A 20,709-nucleotide genomic window follows, 5' to 3' on the forward strand; every position below is an offset into this window, starting at 1 on the left:
AAAAAATGGCTATAAGGAACACTTTCCTTATAGCTATTTTTCCTCCACAGAGTGGGAGAAAATATTTGTAAATCCTGTATCTGACAAGAGATTTGTAATTAGAACATATAAAGAACTCTTAAACTCAATAATAAAAGTAACCCAATAAAAAAAATGGACTAAGGGTCTAAATAGACAATTATCCACAGGAAATATGCAAAGGACCATGAAAGCACATGAAAAGATGCTCAACATCATTAACCATCAGGGAAATGCAAATCAAAACCCCAGTGCGGTAGGACTTCCAAGGAAGATGGCAGAGTAGGAGGATCCTAAGCTCACCTTGTCCCAAGATGGAGATAATTATTAACACCCACATTAGTGTAAATAACTCAAAAAAACAACCTGAAGACTGGAAGAACACACACTCCACAGCTAAATGTAGAGAGGCCACATTGAAGAGGGTAGAAAGGGCAGAGATAGGAGATTGTCTTCAGGAGAGAGGAACATTGTAAAACATAGTGAAGGGAGAGGAGCAGATCCCACACCTGGCACCCTACACATAGGGGACCTGCACTACAAAGACAAATCCCTTAACATTTGGCTTTGAAAGCCAGAGGGGCTTAGCTTCATGGGTTCTTACAGTCAGTGGGGCTTAATACCTGGAACTTTAAAAATCACAAAGCTCTGGCATGGGAGACCTGGAGAGCAATAGGAAACTGAGTCCCTACCCTTAAAGAGAAAGCGTACCAAACAACCCCACTGAGGTGCAGCATAGAAGCAGCACTGGGGTGTATGGGAAGGAGACTTATTTAATAATCTCAGCATGTGTGCTGGAGGGACAAGAATCTTTAGAAGACTTCTCCAAGAACAAAAGAGCTGATGGGTGCCATCCCTCTCCCAACCACAGCCTAGATACATGGACACATGCAGGAACCAGAACAAATACTCTCCACCTGGCTTGCTAACAGTGCACCCTGCCCCCTCCAGCCCATCCTCAGCAGTTCTCCAAAACAGCTACAGGTCCCCTCAGAGAGCAGACCCTCTCCCAGCTTGCAAAGCTGTATTCTCCTGCGGATCCACCCCTCCATCCTGGCCTCCACAGGAGTTTTCCCAGATGGCTGCAGGTCCCCATCAACAGCAGACCACTGTGGATCTTGCAGGCACCATATGCCCCACCCCAATCACACAGCACTACAAAACCTCTTCTTCATAAGGCCGCTACTCTCAAGAGCAGGAAAGGTAGCTGACTTTACTAACACAAAGAAACACATCCAGGAGAGTTAGAAAAAATGAGGAGACAGAGGAATATCTCCCAAATGAAAGAATAGAACAATATCCCTGCAAAAGAGCTAAATGAAACGGTTTATGCAATATGCCTGACAGAGAATTTAAAGTAATGGCCTCATGGGCTTGAGAAAAGAGTGGAAGATTTCAGTTAAGACCCTCGACAAAAAGACGGAAAACATAAAGAACCAATCCCAGATCAAAAACTCAATAACTGATATTAAAAATACACTAGTGGGAATAGACAGTAGAGTAGAGGAAGCAGAAGAATGGATCAGCAACCTGGAGGACAGAGTAATGGAAATCAAGAAGCTGAACAGGAAAAACAATAAAAAATGAAGATAGATTAAGGAAACTCAGCAACACCATCATGCAGAATAACATTCTAAGGACCTCAGAAGGAGGAGAGAGAGAAAAAAGAGGGAAGAAAATTTATCTGAAAAAATAATAGCTAAAAACTTCCCTAATCTGGGGAAGGTAAAAGAAATCCAGATCAGGAGGCACAAATGGCTCCCGATAAAATCAACCCAAGGAGATCCACACAAAGATATATAGCAATTGAGATGGAGTTAAGATGGTGGAGTAGTATGGAGACCCTGAGCTTGTCACCTTCCTGAAACACAGCTAGATCAGCATCAAACTATTTTTGAACACCAAGGGAACTGATCTGAGGATTAACACAACAATCTGCATAACTTGAGCCAGAGAACTTGGCAGGTACATGGTGTGGAAAGGTGCATTGGGGGACAGAAAAGTCACGGAGCCATGGAGGACAGGGAGCCATTTTTGCGGAGAGAGGATGGGGGGGGGGAGAATGCAGCGGATCGGGATCATGTAAGAAAAGCACTCCCCCCAAAAGCAACTAGAGAGAAAGAAAAAGAGTGAAAACACAGGGAACTGGGCAAGAAATCTGTTCCCCAAAACTATTACAGAGTAAAAGGAGAGGGTTCCAATATTGCCAGGATTCTATAAACTGTGGAGCCCAGTCTGAAGTTTCGGTGCACCTGGCAGTGCTCTGGTGAGGAAGTGGGACAAATCCCCAGGAGCAGTACTCTGAAAGGTCCCCGTGTGCCATACAGGGAGAAAAGATTCCCCTGCTAGGAATCCATTTGGTAGAGGTCTCCCAGTGGGCAAAAGTCCCACCAGACCTCAGAGAGCTGCCACTTTTACTGAAATTGGACCAAAGACACTAGAGTGCAGGAAAACCTGGTGCCAGCTGTGTTGTGATTTACCATAAACTCTGAGCCTCTGCTGCTTCGGGAGCAGGCAGACATTTTCTGGGACAAGCCAGCACCCAGCCATTGTTCAGCAAGATCTTCCCCCAGAGAATCAGTGCAGGTCTAAACCGTAGGGGTCTCTGAAGGGTGGGGTTTTGAAACACAGCCCCATCTGAGATAAAACTCTGGAGGGAGGCGCCACCTGGTAGGCAGACAGCTTGAACAGAAGGTAAAGGTGGGGAGTGGATGGAAGGCTAAGAAAAAGGAGGGGTGTTTGATCACGTTTGTGAGGGCACAAAATTCCGTGCCAGAGATTAGAGAGCTGGGTGAAGCTATTTTCACCTCTAGCAGGTACATATAGAGACTGACCCCACTGAGCTAAGCGGAGCCACCAAGTGGAGAACAGAGCTGTTACACCACACCCTGTCTACCTGTGCCCTCCAAGCACATCCCCCAGAAGACCAGCACAAATCCCTTCCAACTGCTTAGTCTACAGACTATAGTATGCTGCAGTTTCAATTCTAGGGGAAACTGGATATAACTTCATTTGGGTCTCATGCTGTTTGTTGGTTTGGTTGTTTTCTTTGCTTCTGTTTTTGTTTATGTTGTTTTCTTTTCTTTCTCTTTCTTGGATACAGAAAGAGCAAAATTTTAAATTTAAACAGTTTTTTTATTCTATTAATTTTTTTTTAATTTTAAATGTTTTTTTCTCTTTTCTATCAAGCTTCTCTGAGCAAGTAGACTGGAACACACCTAGGATCTAGCTTCCTTTATTTGATTTTTTTGTTTTGTTAGAATATATAGTAATTAAAATGGCAAGAAGCAGAGATTAAGAGAGAATTTTAAAGCAGCAAGGGAAAGGGGGTGCCGGGATAGCTCAGTTGGTTGAGCGTCCAACTTCAGCTCAGGTCATGATCTTGTGGTTTATGAGTTTGAACCCCATGTCAGGCTCTGTGCTGACAGCTCAGAGCCTGGAGCGTGCTTCGGATTCTGTGTCTCCCTCCCTCTCTGTCTCTGCCCTACTTGCACTCTTTCTCCAAAACATAAATAGACATTTTTTTTTTTTAAAGCAGCAAGGGAAAAGAAAACAGTTACACACAAGAGAAACCCAATTAAGACTATTAGCTGTTCAGCAGAAACTTTGCAGGCCAGAAGGGAGTGGCATGATATATTTGAAATGCTGAAAGAAAACCTGCAACCAAGAATACTCTATCCCACAAAGCTATCATTCAGAATAGAAGGAGAGAGAGAATTTCCCAAACACAAGTTAAAGGAATTCATCACCACTAAACCAGCCTTACAAGAAATGCTAAAGGCGTTTCACTGAGTGGAAAGGAAAGACCATAAGCAGGAATAAGGAAAGTAGGAACCACAAAAGTAATAAAATAGAGCACATGTATAAAAATCAGTCAAGGGATTCACAAAATAAAAGGAAGTAAATTATGACACCATATACCTAAAATGTGGTGGGGAGAGGAGTATAGATTTAATGCTTTTAGTATGGTTTACTAATGAAGAACTTAATGAAGAGACTCCAGCAAAAATTCCTAGAACTGATAAATGAATTCAGTAAGGTTGCACAACACAAAATCATTATACTGAAATCCACTGCATTTCTATACCCTGATATTGAGCATATAGAGAAATTAAGAAAACAATCCCATTTACAATTGCACCAAAAATAAAATACCTAGGAGTAAACTTAACCATGGAGATGAAAGACCTGTACTCTGAAAACTATAAAACACTGATGAAAGAAACTGAAGGTGACACAAATGGAAAGATACTCCATGCTGATGGATTTGTACAATATTGCTAAAATGACCATACTACGCAGCAATTTCCAAATTTAATGCAATCCCTATCAAAACACCAATAGCATTTTTCAAAGAACTAGAGCAATTAATCCTAAAATTTGTATTTTGTATGTAAATTTGTATGTAACCACCAAAGACCATAAATAGCCAAAGTAATCTGGGAAAAAGAACAATATGGGAGGTTATCACAATCCTGATTTCCAGATACATTACCAAGCTCTAGTAATCAAAGCAGTATGGTACTGATGCAAAATAGATACATACGTCAATGGAAAAGAATAGAGAACACAGAAATAAACCAATGATTATATGGTCAATTAATCTTCAGCAAAGGAGGCAAAAATATTCAATGGGAAAAACTTTCTTCAACAAATGGTGTTGGGAAAATTGGGCCACTTTCTTACACCATACACAAAAATAAACTGAAAATGATTTAAGGAACCTAAATGTGAGACCCGAAACTAAAAATCCTAGAAAAGAGCACAGGGAATAACTGGACACTGGCAACGTTTGTCTAGATCTGTCTCCTGAGGCAAGGGAGCACAAAACAAAGAAAAAAAGAAACCAAAAGAACCACTCTTAAATATAGAGAATAAACTCGTGGTTACCAGAGGGGAGGTGGGTGGGAGATGAGTGAAACAGGTGAAAGGAATTAAGAGTACATTTATTGTGATAAGCACTGAATAAATATAGAATTGCTGAATCACAATATTGTAAACCTGAAACTAATATAACACTATACTAATGACACTGTAATTTTAAAAAATAAAACATTTAAAAAACAAAACAAAAAACCACAATGAGATACCCACTAGGATGATTATAATAATAATTTTTAAAGTGAAAACAGTAAGTGTTGGTAAGGATATGGAAAAATAAAAACCAAAGGATGGCAGAGCAGCATGGAGACCCTCCCTCAGCTTCTCTTGTCCCTGAAATGCAGCTAGATCAGCACCAAACCATTTTGCACACCTAGGACTGAGTAGAGAGAATTTGCATAACTTGAGCCCAGAAACTGGCAGGTACACAGTGTGGAGAGGAGAACTGGGGGAGTGAAAAGCCACAGCAGGTAGGGAGCTGTTTTGGCAGAGATAGAGGAGAAGAGCGCAGTCATTGGGAGAGTGCAGGGAAAACACTCCCCTGGAGAGAAAGAGTGAAAACACTTGCAGGGGACTGAACAAGAAATCTGTTTCCCAAAACCACTGACAGGAATAAAGGAGAGAGTCTCAATACTACCGGGATTCTATAAACAGTGGAGCACAGAGTCTGACATTCCAGAGCTCAGTGCCTGGTGGCACTCTGGTGAGGAAGCGGGGTGAATCCCCAGGAGCAGGCAGAGTGGTCCAGGGGTCCATGTGCCACACGGGGAGAAGTGCTTCCCCTGCTTGGAGTGCATTTGGTAGAGGTCATAAAGCCTCCCCACAGGGAAAGGTCCCAGCGGACCCTGGAGAGCAGCCACGTTTGCTGGTATTGGGACAAAGACACTGGAGTGTGGTGAAACCTGGTGCTCGCTGTGTGTTGTGATTTGCCACAATCTCTGAACCTCTGCTGCTGCGTGATGGCATGAACATTTTCTGGGGCAAGCTGGCCGTTCGCCATTGCTCAGTGAGACTCTCCCCTGAAGAGTTGGAATGGGTCCAAGCCACAGGGGTCTCTGAAGTGTGGGATTTTGAAACACAACCCCATCGGAGATAAAACTCTGGAGGGAGGTGCCACCTGATGGGTAGACAGCCTGGACACGAGCAGGGTAGAGGCGGGGAGGGGAAGGAGTCCTGAGACCCGTGCTCGATCACAGGTGAGAATGCAAAGTTCTTGTGCCAGAGATTAGGGAGCTGGATGAAGCCATTTCCTACTCTCCTGCACATGTGCATGCACACCACACTGATCCACCCCAGTAAGCTAAGCAGTGCCACCTAGTGGAGAACAGAGCCATTACACCAAGCCCTGCCTAACAGTGCCTTCTAAACACATCCCCTAGACGACCAGCACAAGTCACCCCACCTGCTTAGTGTACCAACTACAGAGCACTTCACAGTTTGAGTTCTATGGGAAACTGGATGTAACTTCATTTGGGTTTCATTCTGTTTGCTGGTTCATTTATCTGTTTAAATTTTGTTTCCTTTCTTTTCCATGGATACAGAAAAATTTATTTTTAATTTTTTAGATTTTTTTGTTCTATTCGATTTTGTTATGTCAATTTTTTAAAATTTTTTCTTTTCCCCCTTTTCTTCCCCTTTTTTCTCTATTCCATAAAGCTGCTTTCAACAAGCAGACCAAAACACACCTAGGATCTAGCTTCATTTATTTTTTTTAATTTTTAAAAAATTTTTTAATTTAAATTTTTTATTTTATTAATTTTTCTTCCTCCAAAATGAAAAATGAAGGAATTCATCCCAAAAGAAAGAACAGGAAGAAATGACAGCCAGGGGCTTAAACAACACAGAAAGAAGCAGGATGAACTAGAATTTAGAACCATGATAATAAGAATATGTTGAAAAAAAGCACAGAATCCCTTTCTGTGGAGATAAAAGATGTAAAATCTAGTCAGGACAAATTAAAAATGCTATAACCAAGGTGTAATCTCGAATGGATGCCATGATGGCAAGGACAGATGAAGCAGAGCAGCAAAATCAGTGATATAGAAAAAATTATGGAGAATGAAGCAGAAAAAAAGATGGAAACAAAGGCAAAAGAGCACAATACAAGACTTAGAAAACTCAGTGACTTATTATAGAGGAATAACAACTGAATCATCCAAGTCCCAGAAGAGAACAGAGAGAAAGAGAGGCAGAAGGGTTATGTGAGCAAGTTATAGCTGAAAACTTATCTGGGGAAGGACACAGACATCAAAATCTAAGAAGCACAGAGAACTCCCATTAGATTCAACAAAAACTGACCATCACCAAGGCATATCATAGTCAAATTCACAAAATACACAGACAAGGAAAGAATTCTGAAAGAGCAAGGAAGAAAAAAGTCCTTAACCTATAAGGGAAGATAGATTAGGTTTGCTGCAGACCTATCCACAGAAACTTGGCAGGCCAGAAAGGAATGGCAGGATATATTCAACGTGCTGAATTGGAAAAATATGCAGCCAAGAATTCTTTATCCAGCAAGACTGCCACTCAAAATAGAAGGAGAGATAAAGAGTTTTCCAGGCAAAAACTAAAAGAGTTCCTGACCACTAAGCCAGTTCTGCAAGAAATTTTAAGTGGGACTCTTTGGGGAAAAGATGAAAACAAAACAAAAAAGACCAAAAGCAACAAAGACTAGAAAGAGCCAGAGCACATCACCAGAAACTCCAACTCTACAGGTAACACAATTCATATCTTTCAGTACTCACTCTAAATGTCAATGGACTAAATGCTACAATCAAAAGACACAGGGTATCAGAATTGATAAGAAAACAAGACTCATCTATATGCTGCTTACAAGAGTCCTATTTTTAGACCTAAAAACACCTGCAATTGAAAGTAAGGAGATGGAGAACCATCTATCATGCCAATGGTCATCAAAGAAACTAGAGTAGTCATACTTATATCCCACAAACGAGATTTTAAAATAAAGATTTTAACAAGAGATGAAGAATGGCAACATAACATAATTAAGGGGTTTATCCACCAAGAAGATTGTAAGATATTGTAAATGTTGTAAATATTTAGGCCCCCTACATGGGAAAAATCAAATATATAAATCAATTAAACACAAACATAAAGAAACTCATTGATAATAATACCATAATAGTAGGGGACTTCAACACCCCACTTACAACAATGGACAGATCATCTAAGCAGAAAATGAACAAGGAGACAATGGCTTTGAATGACACACTGGACCAAATGGACTTAACAGATACATTCAGAACATTTCATCGTAAAGCATACACATTCTTCTTGAGTACACATGGAACATTCTCTAGAACAGATCACATACTGCGACACAAATCAGCCCTCAACAAGTACAAAAAGATCAGGATCATACCTTGCATATTTTCAAACCACAACGCTATGAAACTTGAAATCAACCACAAGAAAAAACTTGGAAAGAAAATGAATACTTGGAGATTAACAAATATCCTACTAAAGAATGAATGGGTTAACCAAGAAATTTTTTTGAAGTTTCTTTTGAGTGCACAGGGGAGAGGCAGAGAGAGAGAGAGAGAGAGAGAGAGAGAGAGAGAGAGAGAGACACAGAGAGAGGGGGAGGATCTCTAGCAGGCTCTATGCTACCAGCATAGAGCCGAACATGGGGCTTGAACTCATAAACTGTGAGACCATGACCTGAGCCGAAATCAAGAATCGAAAATTTAACCAATTGAGCCAACCAGGCACACCTAATCAATAAATTAAAAAGGAAATTAAAAAGTACATGGAAGCCAATGAAAATGAAAACACAATAGCCCAAAACCTCTGGGATGCAGCAAAGGCGGTCATAAAAGGAACAAAGGTCTCAAATACACAATCTAACCTTACACCTAAAAGAGCTGGAAAAATAACAGCAAATAAAGCCCAAAACCAGCAGAAGAAGGGAAATAATAAAACATTAGAGCATAAATCAATGATATCAAAATTAAAAAAAAAAAACAGTTGAACAGAGCAGTGAAAGGTTCTTTGAAAGAATTAACAAAATTGATAAACCCCTTAGCCAGAGTGATCAAAAGAAAAAGCAAAGGACCCAAATAAATGAAATCACAAATGAAATAGACAGCACAACCAAAACTGCAGAAATACAAACAATGATAAGAGAATATAATCAATTATATGCCAACAATATGGGCAATCTGGAAGAAATGGACAAATCCCTAGAAACATATAAACTACCAAAACTGACACAAGAAGAAATAGAAAATTTGAACAGACCCATAACCAATAAAGACATTGAATTAGTAATCAAAAATCTCCCAAAAAACAGGAGTCCAGGGGCAGATGGCTTTCCAGGGGAATTCCACCAAACATTTAAAGAAGAGTTGGGGGGCCTGGGTGGCTCAGTCAGTTAAGCGTCCAACTTCAGCTCAGGTCATGATCTTGTGATTTGTGGGTTTGAGCCCCGCGTTGGGCTCTGTGCTGACAGCTCAGAGACTGGAGACTGCTCCAGGCAAATGAAAACCACAGAGCCTGCTGCCTCTTCTCTCTGCCCCTCCCATGCTCATGCTCTGTTTCTGTCTCTCAATAATAAATAAAACATTAAAAAAATTAAAAAATAAAGAAGAGTTAACACCTAGTCTTTTGAAGCTGTTCCAAAAAATAGAAATGGATAGAAAACTTCCAAACTCATTCTATGAAGCTAGCATTACCTTGATTCCAAAACCAGACAAAGGCCCACTAAAAAGGAGAACTACAGACCCTGATGAACATGGATGCAAAAATTGTCAACAAGATACGGGAAAACCAGATCCAATAATACATTGAAAGAAATATTCACCACGATCAGGTGGGGCTTATTCCTGGGATGCAGGGCTGGTTCAATATCCACAAACCAATTAACGTGATACACCATGTAAATAAAAGAAAGGATAAGAACCATATGATCCTCTCAATAGATGCAGAAAAAGCACTTGACAAAATACAGCATCCATTCTTGATAAAAACCCTCAAGAAAGCAGGGATAGAAGGATCACATCTCAAGATCATGAAAGCCATATATGAAAGACCCACTGCTAACAACATCCTCAATGGGGAAAACCTGAGAGCTTTCCCTCTAAGGTCAGGAACAAGACAGGGATGTCCACTCTCACCACTGTTATTCAACATAGTGTTGGAAGCCTTATCCTCAGTAATCAGAACAAAGAAATAAAAGGCATCCAAATTGGCAAGGAGGAAGTCAAACTTTTACTTTGCAGATGACATGATACTCTCCGTAGAAAACCCAAAAGGCTCTGCCAAAAAACTGCTAGAACTGATCCATGAATTCGGCGAAGTTGAAGTTAATATAAAATCTATGCTCAGAAATCGGCTGCATTTCTATGCACCAATAGTGAAGCAGCAGAAAGAGAAATCAAGGAATCAATCCCATTTACAATTGAACCATAAAATACCTAGGAATAACCCTAACTAAAGCAGTGAAAAATCTATACACTGAAAACTACAGAAAGCTTAGGAAAGAAATTGAAAAACACAAAAAAATGGAAAAATATTCCAGGCTCATGGATTGGAAGAACAAATATTGTTCAAATGTCGAAAGTACCCAAAGCAACCTACATATTCAATGCAATCCCTATCAAAATAACACCAGCATACTTCACAGAGCTAGAACAAACAATCCTAAAATTTGTATGGAACCAGAAAAGACCATGAATATCCAAAGCAATCCTAAAAAAGAAAACCAAAGATGGAGGCATCACAATTTTGGACTTCAAGATGTATTACAAAGCTGTAATCATCAGGAAAGTATGGTACTGTCACAAAAACAGACCTATAGATCAATGGAACAGAACGAAGAACCCAGAAATGGACCTACAAATATATGGCCAACATCTTTGACAAAGCAGGAAAGAATATCCAATGGAAAAAAAAAGTCTCTTCAGCAAATGGTGTTGGGAAAACTGGACAGTGACATGAAGAATGAACCTGGACCACTTTCTTACACCATACATAAAAATAAACTAAAGGGACGAAAGACCTAAATGTAAGACAGGAAGCCATTAAAGTCCTAGAGGAGAAAGCAGGCAACAACCTCTTTGACCTTAGCTGCAGCAACTTCTTACTTGACATGTCTCTGGAGGCAAGGCAAATGAAAACCACAATGAGATACCACTTCACATGTGTCAAAATGGCTTAAATTAACAACTCAGGCAACAAGAGATGTTGGCAAGGATGTGGAGAAAGAGGAACCCTATTGCAATGCTGGTGGAAATGCAAACTGGTGCAGCCACTTTGGAAAACAGCATGGAGGTTCCTCAAAAAGCTAAAAATGGAACTATCCTATGACCAAGGATTTATCCAAAGGATACAGAAGTGCTGTTTTGAAGGACATGTGTACCCCAATGTTTATAGCAGCACTATCAACAATAGCCCAAGTATGGAAAGACCCTAAATGTCCATCGACTGATGAATGGAAAAGAAGATGTGGTGTGTGTGTATGTGTGTATGGTACATATATGTATTATATATACACACGTGTAACACATATATACACATATATGTATATATATACACACACGTGCACACATATATAACAGAATATTACTTGGTGATCAAAAAGAATGAAATCTTGGCATTTGCAACAATGTGGGTAGAACTAGAGTATATTACGCTAAGTGAAATCAGAGAAAGACAAAGAGCATGTGGCTTCACCCATATGCAGAATTTAAGATACAAAATAGATGAACATAAGAAAAGGGAAGCAAAAATAATATACAAACAGGGAGACAAACCATAAGAGACTTAAATACAAAGAACAAACTGACGGCTGCTTGAAGGGTGTTGGGTGGGGGTGATGGGCTAAAGGTGTGAGGGGTATTAAGGAGGACACTTGTTGGGATGAACACTGGGTGTTATACATAAGTGATGAGTCACCAAATTATATTCCTGAAATCAAAAAAAAAAAAAGAAAGAAAAAAATAAGAACCCCCATATACTGCTGGTGGGAATGTAAAATGGAGCAGTCACTTTGAAGAACATTCTGGCAGTTCCTCAAAAGGTTAAACAGAGAGTTACCATATGACCCAACAATTCCACTCAAAAATATATATATAATCCATGAGAATTAAAAATATAAACTTGTACCCAAATGTTCATAGCAACATTATTTGTAACAGCCAAAAAGTGTGTAAACAACTCAAATGTCCATTAATGGTGAATAGAAAAATAAAATTTCACATACATATATATTGTTATTCAGCAATAAAAAGGACTGAATACTGATACATGCTACCATACGGATGAATCTTAAAAACATTATGCTAAGTGAAAGAACCCAGACACAAAGGGTTATATATTATATGATTCCATCTGTATGAAATGTCCAAAACAGTCAAACCTATGAAAGTAGAGTAATGGTTACTTGGAGCTGGGGGCATGGGGGAGAAGGAATAGGAAATGACTGTTAATGGGTACAGGTTTATTTTTGGGGTGATAAAAACGTTCTGGAATTAGACAGTGGTGACAGCTGCACAACACTACGAATATTCTAAAAACCACTGAACTGTACCTTTTAATGGGCAAACTGTATGCCAAGTGAATTATATCTCAGTAAACTTGTTTTTACAATTAGCGCGAGAAGGCAGAACTAGCAAAATGTTAACTATTCATGTATCTACAGGAAGGGTAATATGGGTGTGAATTCTATCACTGCCATATTTCTGTAGGCTTGAAATTTTTCAAAATGAGATTTGAGAAAATAATGCTAATGAAACGTGATTTGGGAAAACTAGCACTGACCTCAAGTAACACGTTTACTTTTTCGTAAGTAAGTGAATTCTATGGTTGGTGGAGAAGGATGTAACCAAAATCAACAGACAACTAACCACAAGGCAGGAAACCTATAGTCAAGGGACACCCACCTGGTTGAGAAGTATCAGTCCATCCCCTCTTCGCTCGTACACAATAATCCCATCTTGTATTGGGGTCTTTGACAAACTTTCCAATATCTTTGAAGAGTTCACAAAAAGACATTTGGCTGGCTCGATAAACAGTGTAGTAGAGGAGGGCAGCCCTCCATAAAAAGGGGTCTTTTCTAAAAAGGACACTGTGAATACTTGCCAGTCCTTCTTCTGTGGGATTGTTTGGCTTTAGCTCATGTTTTTTACGACCAGTCCAACTGTTCCATGGCTGCTGAAGGTTGTTAATACCTCGAAAATAATGTGTGCCTGTGGACAAGAAAAGGCACACAAAAACCAAGAAATGACATTCTCATTTTAACTCTTAGCCAAAAAAAGACTCTACCAACAGTTCTAAAATTAAACTGATGTGTACCTACAAAACAAAGTGGAAAATGACCTGACCCTAAAGCCTTTTGCAGGAGGTACTCTGCCTTCAGAAGAACTACATGTGTCATAAGGAGAGGTAAAGGGAAGAATCACAGACTTTGATATTTGAAAAAAATATGAGAGAGCACTTAGTTCAATTTCTTCAAGTTTCAGGTGGGAGGACTAAAATTCAGAGGAGTTAAATGACTATCCATGCTTAATAGAGCTACACAGTGCCTGAAAAAATCTAATTTGAAGTAAGACATTACTATCTTGGCTCAAGTGAAACCTAAAAATTTCATTACTTTTTGCTAAATACTGCTAAGAGAAAACCCCATTATAAAAGAATGTTTCTCTGATGCTGATTTCTGATATTACAAATGAACAAATGGAGAAGGGCTACCCTACCTATTTCATGCCTCAGCATTCCCTCCAGCCAGTGCTCACGTGCAGTGGAAACATTGATGGTCAGCGTTGGACATCCATTTACCACTGTCATCGAAGCTCGGGAAAGCAGATCTTCAGTGAGATGTACTACAATCTAAGGAGCAAGAGGAAAAATATAAATATATGAAACAAAACGTAAAGGCTGGGGAGAAGCAGCTTTCACAGGAAACCACAGACCCATAAATCAAGATGTTTTTATTTTGCTTATACCAATTCAAATCTCCCAGAAACCTAGACGATGAAATGCAGGGCCAATCACTTCTGACGCTTCTACCTTTGAGCCGGGGGAACTCAAGAACCTTTCCTGGAATGAAGGAAAGTAGAGGGCCGCGCTCTCAAATACAGTCCCCCCTGGCTACAATGATGCAAAGGAAGGTATACAAGCCAGAGTCCTGTTCGCTGTTGGGCCAAAGCTTATTTTGAACTGGCTACTAACAAGAGGAGCCACTGAGGCAAATCTCTTAAGAATTTTCATAAAACAATTCCAACAATTCCATAAAGTATACAGAAGTGGTAGTAAGTAAAGAAAAACACATAGTGAGCAAAATAATTCAATGCGACATAAACTTAGCATTTAGTGAGACTTCTGGGTGACTAATTTAATGAGCAGAATGGGGATGGGAGAACAAAACCTGCAGAGAAAACCATGTGGCACCGGGAGTTAAAATGCCAGCAGTCAGCATCTCGTGTCATCCCAATTCATACCTCACCCATGCAGCCTTCTTTCATCATGTACTTCCTAACGTGACTCCAGATTCGAGTTTTAGATAGCAGGCTGCCACCGGTGGCCTGCTCAAATTTTTCATAACTTCCATATTTCTGTAAAGTCAGTTCCATAATATTGATGGACTGTAAAAAAAAAAAACCACAGATAATGCAAATAAATAACCTTGAATTATTTTGAGATGAGTAATAAGCCAGTTATATTCTTATTGATCATGACCTGTTCTGTGTTTATTGATTTCCAAATGAAACTGCAACTGAGGTACCACAACTAATCCTAAACACTGTTCACTCACTGTCACAAATTTTTACAAACACCTCAGTACTTAGAAATCCTCTTTCTGTGTTTGTTTCTCCTTCACATGCTAAAGGACAAAGGTACTGCATACAGTGTCACCACCTGACAGGCTGAGGAGATAAGGCAGAGGGCTCCTTGGCTTCTCTAAGACCATTTGGTGGTTTGGCAAGAGAACTCAGAGTGGAAGGTATGTCTCCAGATTAATCACTAAATTATAACTGCCATTTGGATAAAAAAAAAATAATAGCCCCAATTTTCAAGAACACAAAAAAATAATCCACAATTCTTCTGTGACAATCTTATAAAATTTGAAGCTTTCCTGGGCTAGTCTTTCACAGAAAACAGTCTCAACATTACTAAAAACATTTTCATCTTTCATTCAGGGAAGGGTACTACCTACTTTTCATTCTTCATTAATTTTCACATCAAAAGAATATGAAAATTGAGATCTTTTCTAAACACAGATATACAGAAAGGAAGACTAAAAAAAACCCCTAGTAATGAATCAGAGATCCTTAGTATCTTGAAAAAGCCACAAGAAAGGAAAACATACGGAAGAAAAAGAATCTTCAAAAGGCCTTTTGGGAAAGAAGCTAGAAAATGCAAATATATCTTATAGGAACTGAGAGAGAAGCTAGAAAATTCATGCTATGAAGTCTAGTTGTTTATTGTCAGACTAGTAAAGAGATTGAAACTATAAGCACTAGAGTCAGACTACTTGCATTGCTGCCCTGGTTCTATGCACCTTCTGGCTTTGTGGCCATGGGCAAGTCACTAAACTTGTCAGTAAGCCTCCTCATTTTTAAATGGGGTAACAATAATAATGTCTACTTTATGGTTTTGTTGAGAAAATTTAGTCAATCTTTGTAAAGTACAAATAAGTAGTCAATACCTGTCAATTATTATTACATCATCATAGTCATCATGATCGGTACATTCATTCTTTGTAAATGCCACTGCTGTACATAATATGCTCAACACAAAAACTACAGAAAACGAACACACTACAAATTATAATACAACATATATATCTCCACTGAAAAAATATGTATTACTAATAAACTAGGCATGTGACTTAAAGTTAGTGTAACAAGAAATGGCTTCGATAGGCTTTGCCTGGCTTCTGTTCCCAAAACTGTTCTTGAAAGCCTTGCAATTCAAACTGTGGTCGAAAGGCTGTGAGCTGGTTTCAAATGCAGAATTTTGCCCCCCCACCACGCCTAGTGAATCAGAACATGCACTTTAACAAGATCCTCAGATGACTCATGTGCATGGTAAAAAGCAGCATCTCAGAGAATGGAAATATAGCATAAAGAGGCTACATTTTTTATATGAAAACTCTGATAATTAAAAGAATAAAAGCACATAATTAAAAACTCATTTCAGCAGATTAGCAAATATTTTTTGCATACCCTAGTCTAATGATCCCAAGTCATCAATATATCAAACACGGTGAGAAGAAGGTAAGAAATTTGGCCTTAATTCCAGGAGAGACAGATGTGGTGCCTTCTATATTGGACTGACATTTAGACCTAAAAAAGGTTAAAGCATTTTTTTAATATAACTTGTAGTTGTATGTTTTTAAAGTATGTACTTAATTTTGGATAAAATTAGCTTTTCTAGCATATGCTTGCTCACTAGAAAAACTGTCGTTATCTGGTTACTATGGTAGTCCCCGCTCATCTGCAGGGGATACGTTCTAAGACCTCAGTGGATGACTGAAAATGCAGAGTACAAAAGCCTATGTACACCATTTTTTTCCTATATCTACCCACCTATGATAAGGTTTAATTTATAAATTAGGCACATTAAGAGTTTAACAATAACTATTAAATAGAACAATTATAACAATACACTGTAATAAAAGATAAGTGAATGTGGCCTCTCTCTCAAGATATCTTATGGTACCATAACCCACTCTTCTTCTTGTGATGTGAGATGATAAAATGACTGTGTGATAAGATGGAGGGGGGGCGAATGACACAGGCAGCAGCATGAGGCTACCACTGACCTTCTGACGATATGTCAGAAAGAGGATCATCTGCTTCCAGAGAGAGGTTGATCTCAGGCAACTGAAACTGCAGAAGGTGAAACCACAGATAAGGGGTACTACTATGTTTATTACAGCAGATATAAAAGAATTTAGAGAATTAAGAAAAACTTAAATACAGGTGTTCCCTTTTATTGCCAATAAATGGTACTAGAAGGCTATTAAGTGTTCATATTCATTCATATTCCTAATAGGAAACGACAATTTGATAGGAAGTTTATACTAAAAACGTACCCTATAAATATAAGAAAGAAAACATATCTTGGCAGCTTAATAACATTTAGGCAACCTTTATGTATGCCTATGTACTAATTTTTTGATTCATCAATGAATGAATAAAAATAGTGGGGGCTGGGGGGGGAGGGGGAGTGATTTTTCCATCAGAATGATATACAATAGCACATAACATCCTTCATTTCATCCTGATTTACATGGCATCATAATGGTGGCAAACTACATGGGAGCTTGTGTTAATATGATGTCATGTCCAATCATTCTTTAAAGTGCCTATCCTATTGTTATCTCTACTGATTTCTTTCTTCAACAGTTTTTCAACTGGTCCAACCTAGATAGATTTGTCAGTGATCACAAAGATCTCCAGTATCCTTCACTAACCTCAAGAAATAACTTCCCAATCCACCTGCATTATAATAATGCCCAGGCACAGAGACAGAAACAGTGGTTAAATGGGTAAGTTCAAACATTAAAAGAGAGAGCAGAAATGTTGAGTGGTCACTTCATCAGTGAATATTTTTATATTACAATTTCTACTGCTTTATGCAATCTCTTAACTGCAGGCCACAAAAATTTTAGGAGTATGATCTCAGCTTTGGAAAAAGGAAAAGGCAATAAACAATGTAAAAAGGCACAAGGAAGCCTGCAAGAATATACCCAAAGGCTGCTGCTCCTGTTTGGGATGGAGTGATAGATTGCACTGAAGTTTATTATCTGTACTTTTCAGAAGTTTTAAAATTCTTTACAATATGCATTTGTTAGTGTTATGATCAAGAGGAAAAAGTCATTTTTCTTCAGTTTTACTGAGTTATGACTAAAAAATACAAATAAAAATTGTGGGGGCACCTGGGTGGCTCAGTCGGTTAAGCGTCTGACTCCTGATCTCAGCTCAGGTCATGATCTCACGGTTCGTGAGATCGAGCCCTGAGTCGTGCTCTGTGCTGACATTGTGGAACCTTCTTGGGATTCTCTCTCTTCCTCTCTCTCTCTCTCTGCTCCTCCCCCACTCAGGGTATGTGCATGTGTGCTCGCTCTCTCAAAATAAATAATAAACTTAAAAAATAATAAAAATGGGGCATATTTAGGTTGTACCATGTGATGTGTTTTTCTAAAGGTGTACAATGTAATGATTTAGTATATGTACACACTGTGAAATGATTACTAAAATCAAGTTGATTGACACAGCTATCACCTCACGTAGTTACCACTTTCTGTGTGGCGAAAACATCTAAGATCTTAGTATATTTCAAGTATACAATACAGTAATTTTATCTTAATTTTTTTAAGTTTATTTTGAGAAAGGGAGAGAGAGAGTAGGAGAGGGGAAGGTGGGGGGGGGGAGGGAGAGAGAGAGAGGGAGGGAGAGAGAGAGAGAGAGAGAGAGAGAGAGAGAGAGAGAGAGAGAGAATTTCAAGCAGGTTCTGCACTGTCAGCACAGAGCCGAACACGAGGCTTGAACCCATGAACCATGAGATCATGACCTGAGCTGAAATCAAGAGTCAGACACTCAACCGAGCCACCTGCAATACAGTATTATTAACTATAATCATCAATGCTGTACATTAGATCCCCAGGACTTATTCAGCTTATAACTGAAAGTTTATACCCTTTGACCTACATCTCCCCATTCTCCCCCACAACCCATTTTTTTTTTTTTAAGAGAAAAGAAAGGAGAAGTTTATCTGCTCTCCCTTGAGTTCAGAGAATCCATATCTATACCACTTGGAGAATCAAGCTTTCACATACCTCATCCACATGGCAAACTACTTCTAAAAGGCAATAAATTTCATGTCAAATCTCTCTTCTCCATTAGTGTCATCATTTAAGTGAATCAGAAGACATTTCCCAGTATTATTTGGTGGGGAATTAAAACAAAAAGACACTTAATTATTTTTCTCCAATCATCACTTTATTTTTTTTAAATTTTTTAAAGTTTATTTATGTATTTTGAGAGAGAGAAAAACAGCACACGAGCAGGGGGTGGGGGGCAGAGAGAGAGAGAGAATCCCAACAAGGCTTTGCGTGCTGTCAGCCAGAGCCCAATGTGGGGCTTGAACTCATGAACTGTGAATCATGACTTGAGCAGAAGTCAAGAGCGAGATGCTTAACCAAATGAACCATTCAGGCGCCTCTCCAATCATCACTTTCAATTTGCCATCCAGGATATCATCTTCCTATGTCCAAATATCTCCACCAGTTTCATTGGCTTTCCAATAATTTTCAAATATCAAGGAAAGTCCACTTCAAGTCAATTTAATCAACTTTAAAAGGTCAATCACATAGAATTTAAAGCGCTTTCCCCTCCCCGAGGACAGGCCAGGCCTGAGGCCTAAAGAACCTTCACTGGGAAAGAAAGGTATAATAGTGATTTGATTCTTTCTCATTCCTCCCTGGTTTTCTGGGCCTCTCTTTCCCTTCAGCATACTGCGGGATGGGAGAAAGGAAAAAACAATTCTGAGGTAGCTGGTTCAGCTGCGGCCCTCCTTCCTCGAGGAGAAGTCTGACACAGGCCTATCCTAGCCGGCACCTCCACTACAGCACGGCCACTGCAAGAAGCCGCCTAGAGTGGACAACTAACAAAACTCTGAAATTTTAAAACACAGTAGGAAAAACCAAAAGACTTAACTGATTGTATACCCATTTTATGAAATACATGCAGTCAGTGACAATAATGCTGACAAAAAAGGTTGACAGTTTTTAATGACATGAGAAAATACAGGTATGTAAACAAAAATATACTAACCTCAATTATGAACATTAGGGATGGGACAAGGAAAACACACTGTCAATAGTGATTATCTGTTAGCGACAGAATAATGGGATTTTATTCTCTTCTCTATACTTTTCCAACTTTCTATACTGAACATATATTTCTTTTATGACTGGAAAAATATAATGTTTAAGTGCCCTCTACTTTGTAAACTCCAAGTCTTTCTATTTACCACCTACTTTCTCCCACTTGCCAGTTAGTCGTTGATATCCTTTCTCTGGAGTATTTGTGTTTAAAAAAAAGAACACATGGGCGGAACAATCGTAACAATTCAAATATTTTTCTATAGATTTTTAGGCAGAGCAGACTGCTGGTAGAGTTGGTATGGCTTGCACACTTGAGGCCTCCTCATGGAGGAAGCAGCCATTTGCCTCAGCCATGTGAAGATCTAGCCCTGACTTACCTATAAATATCAAATGTATTCTCTGCTGCCTTTCAACCATAAGAATAGCAAACACAAACAGTAAGCAATCAGATATTACATAGTTTTACTGATCAGTTTTAAAAGTTTGGAACCAAATCATCTTAATATATAGACAACCCTATTGCCCAGGTCTTAGTTCCCTAGTCTGGAGGAATGTGACCTTGTTTCTTGCTTTTGTGTCCATCTTACAACTACGCCAACTCTTCCATCACCGTGTTAGAAAATAACAGAATCTCCTCTTGAGTTCTGTAAGAACAGTATCAGGTAGGATATTTCTTCCTAAAAATGGGCTGAAATATGCCACCATACAGTTTTGCCTTTTAAAATTGGACCAAAAATCATTATTTTTTTGCTAAATTATGAATCAATACCAGAGTAATAGAGAATAGAGAATCAATATTGATATCTCTGCTCATATCAACTATTTCTGAATCCTTCCTCTTTATAAGAGGATGTTCTGAAGCTTTGTATATCTTACAGACATAAAAACAAATAGATTTTCAGAGAGCTCAAACCTAGAGCAAAAAGGAAGTAAATACAAACGAACAATTGTTCAGC

General features: G+C 39.0%; 1 protein-coding gene across 4 annotated transcripts in view; it reads right to left on the bottom strand.

Annotated features, from left to right (window-relative positions):
* Positions 1 to 20,709, bottom strand: part of KIAA0895 (KIAA0895 ortholog) — a 75,603-nt gene that overhangs the window by 6,284 nt on the left and 48,610 nt on the right. For 3 of the 4 annotated variants that reach the window (XM_043589262.1, XM_043589259.1, XM_043589261.1), the window contains 3 exons: positions 14,358 to 14,501; positions 13,614 to 13,746; positions 12,801 to 13,106 (listed from right to left, as the gene is read on the bottom strand). In XM_043589262.1, the coding sequence (XP_043445197.1) occupies positions 12,801 to 13,106; positions 13,614 to 13,746; positions 14,358 to 14,501 (583 nt within the window). The remainder of the gene's footprint in view (positions 1 to 12,800; positions 13,107 to 13,613; positions 13,747 to 14,357; positions 14,502 to 20,709) is intronic. The other variant, XM_043589260.1, reaches the window with a different exon arrangement.

The sequence above is a fragment of the Prionailurus bengalensis genome, chromosome A2 (assembly GCF_016509475.1).
Source record: "Prionailurus bengalensis isolate Pbe53 chromosome A2, Fcat_Pben_1.1_paternal_pri, whole genome shotgun sequence".
In the NCBI taxonomy this organism is placed as follows: Eukaryota; Metazoa; Chordata; class Mammalia; order Carnivora; family Felidae; genus Prionailurus; species Prionailurus bengalensis.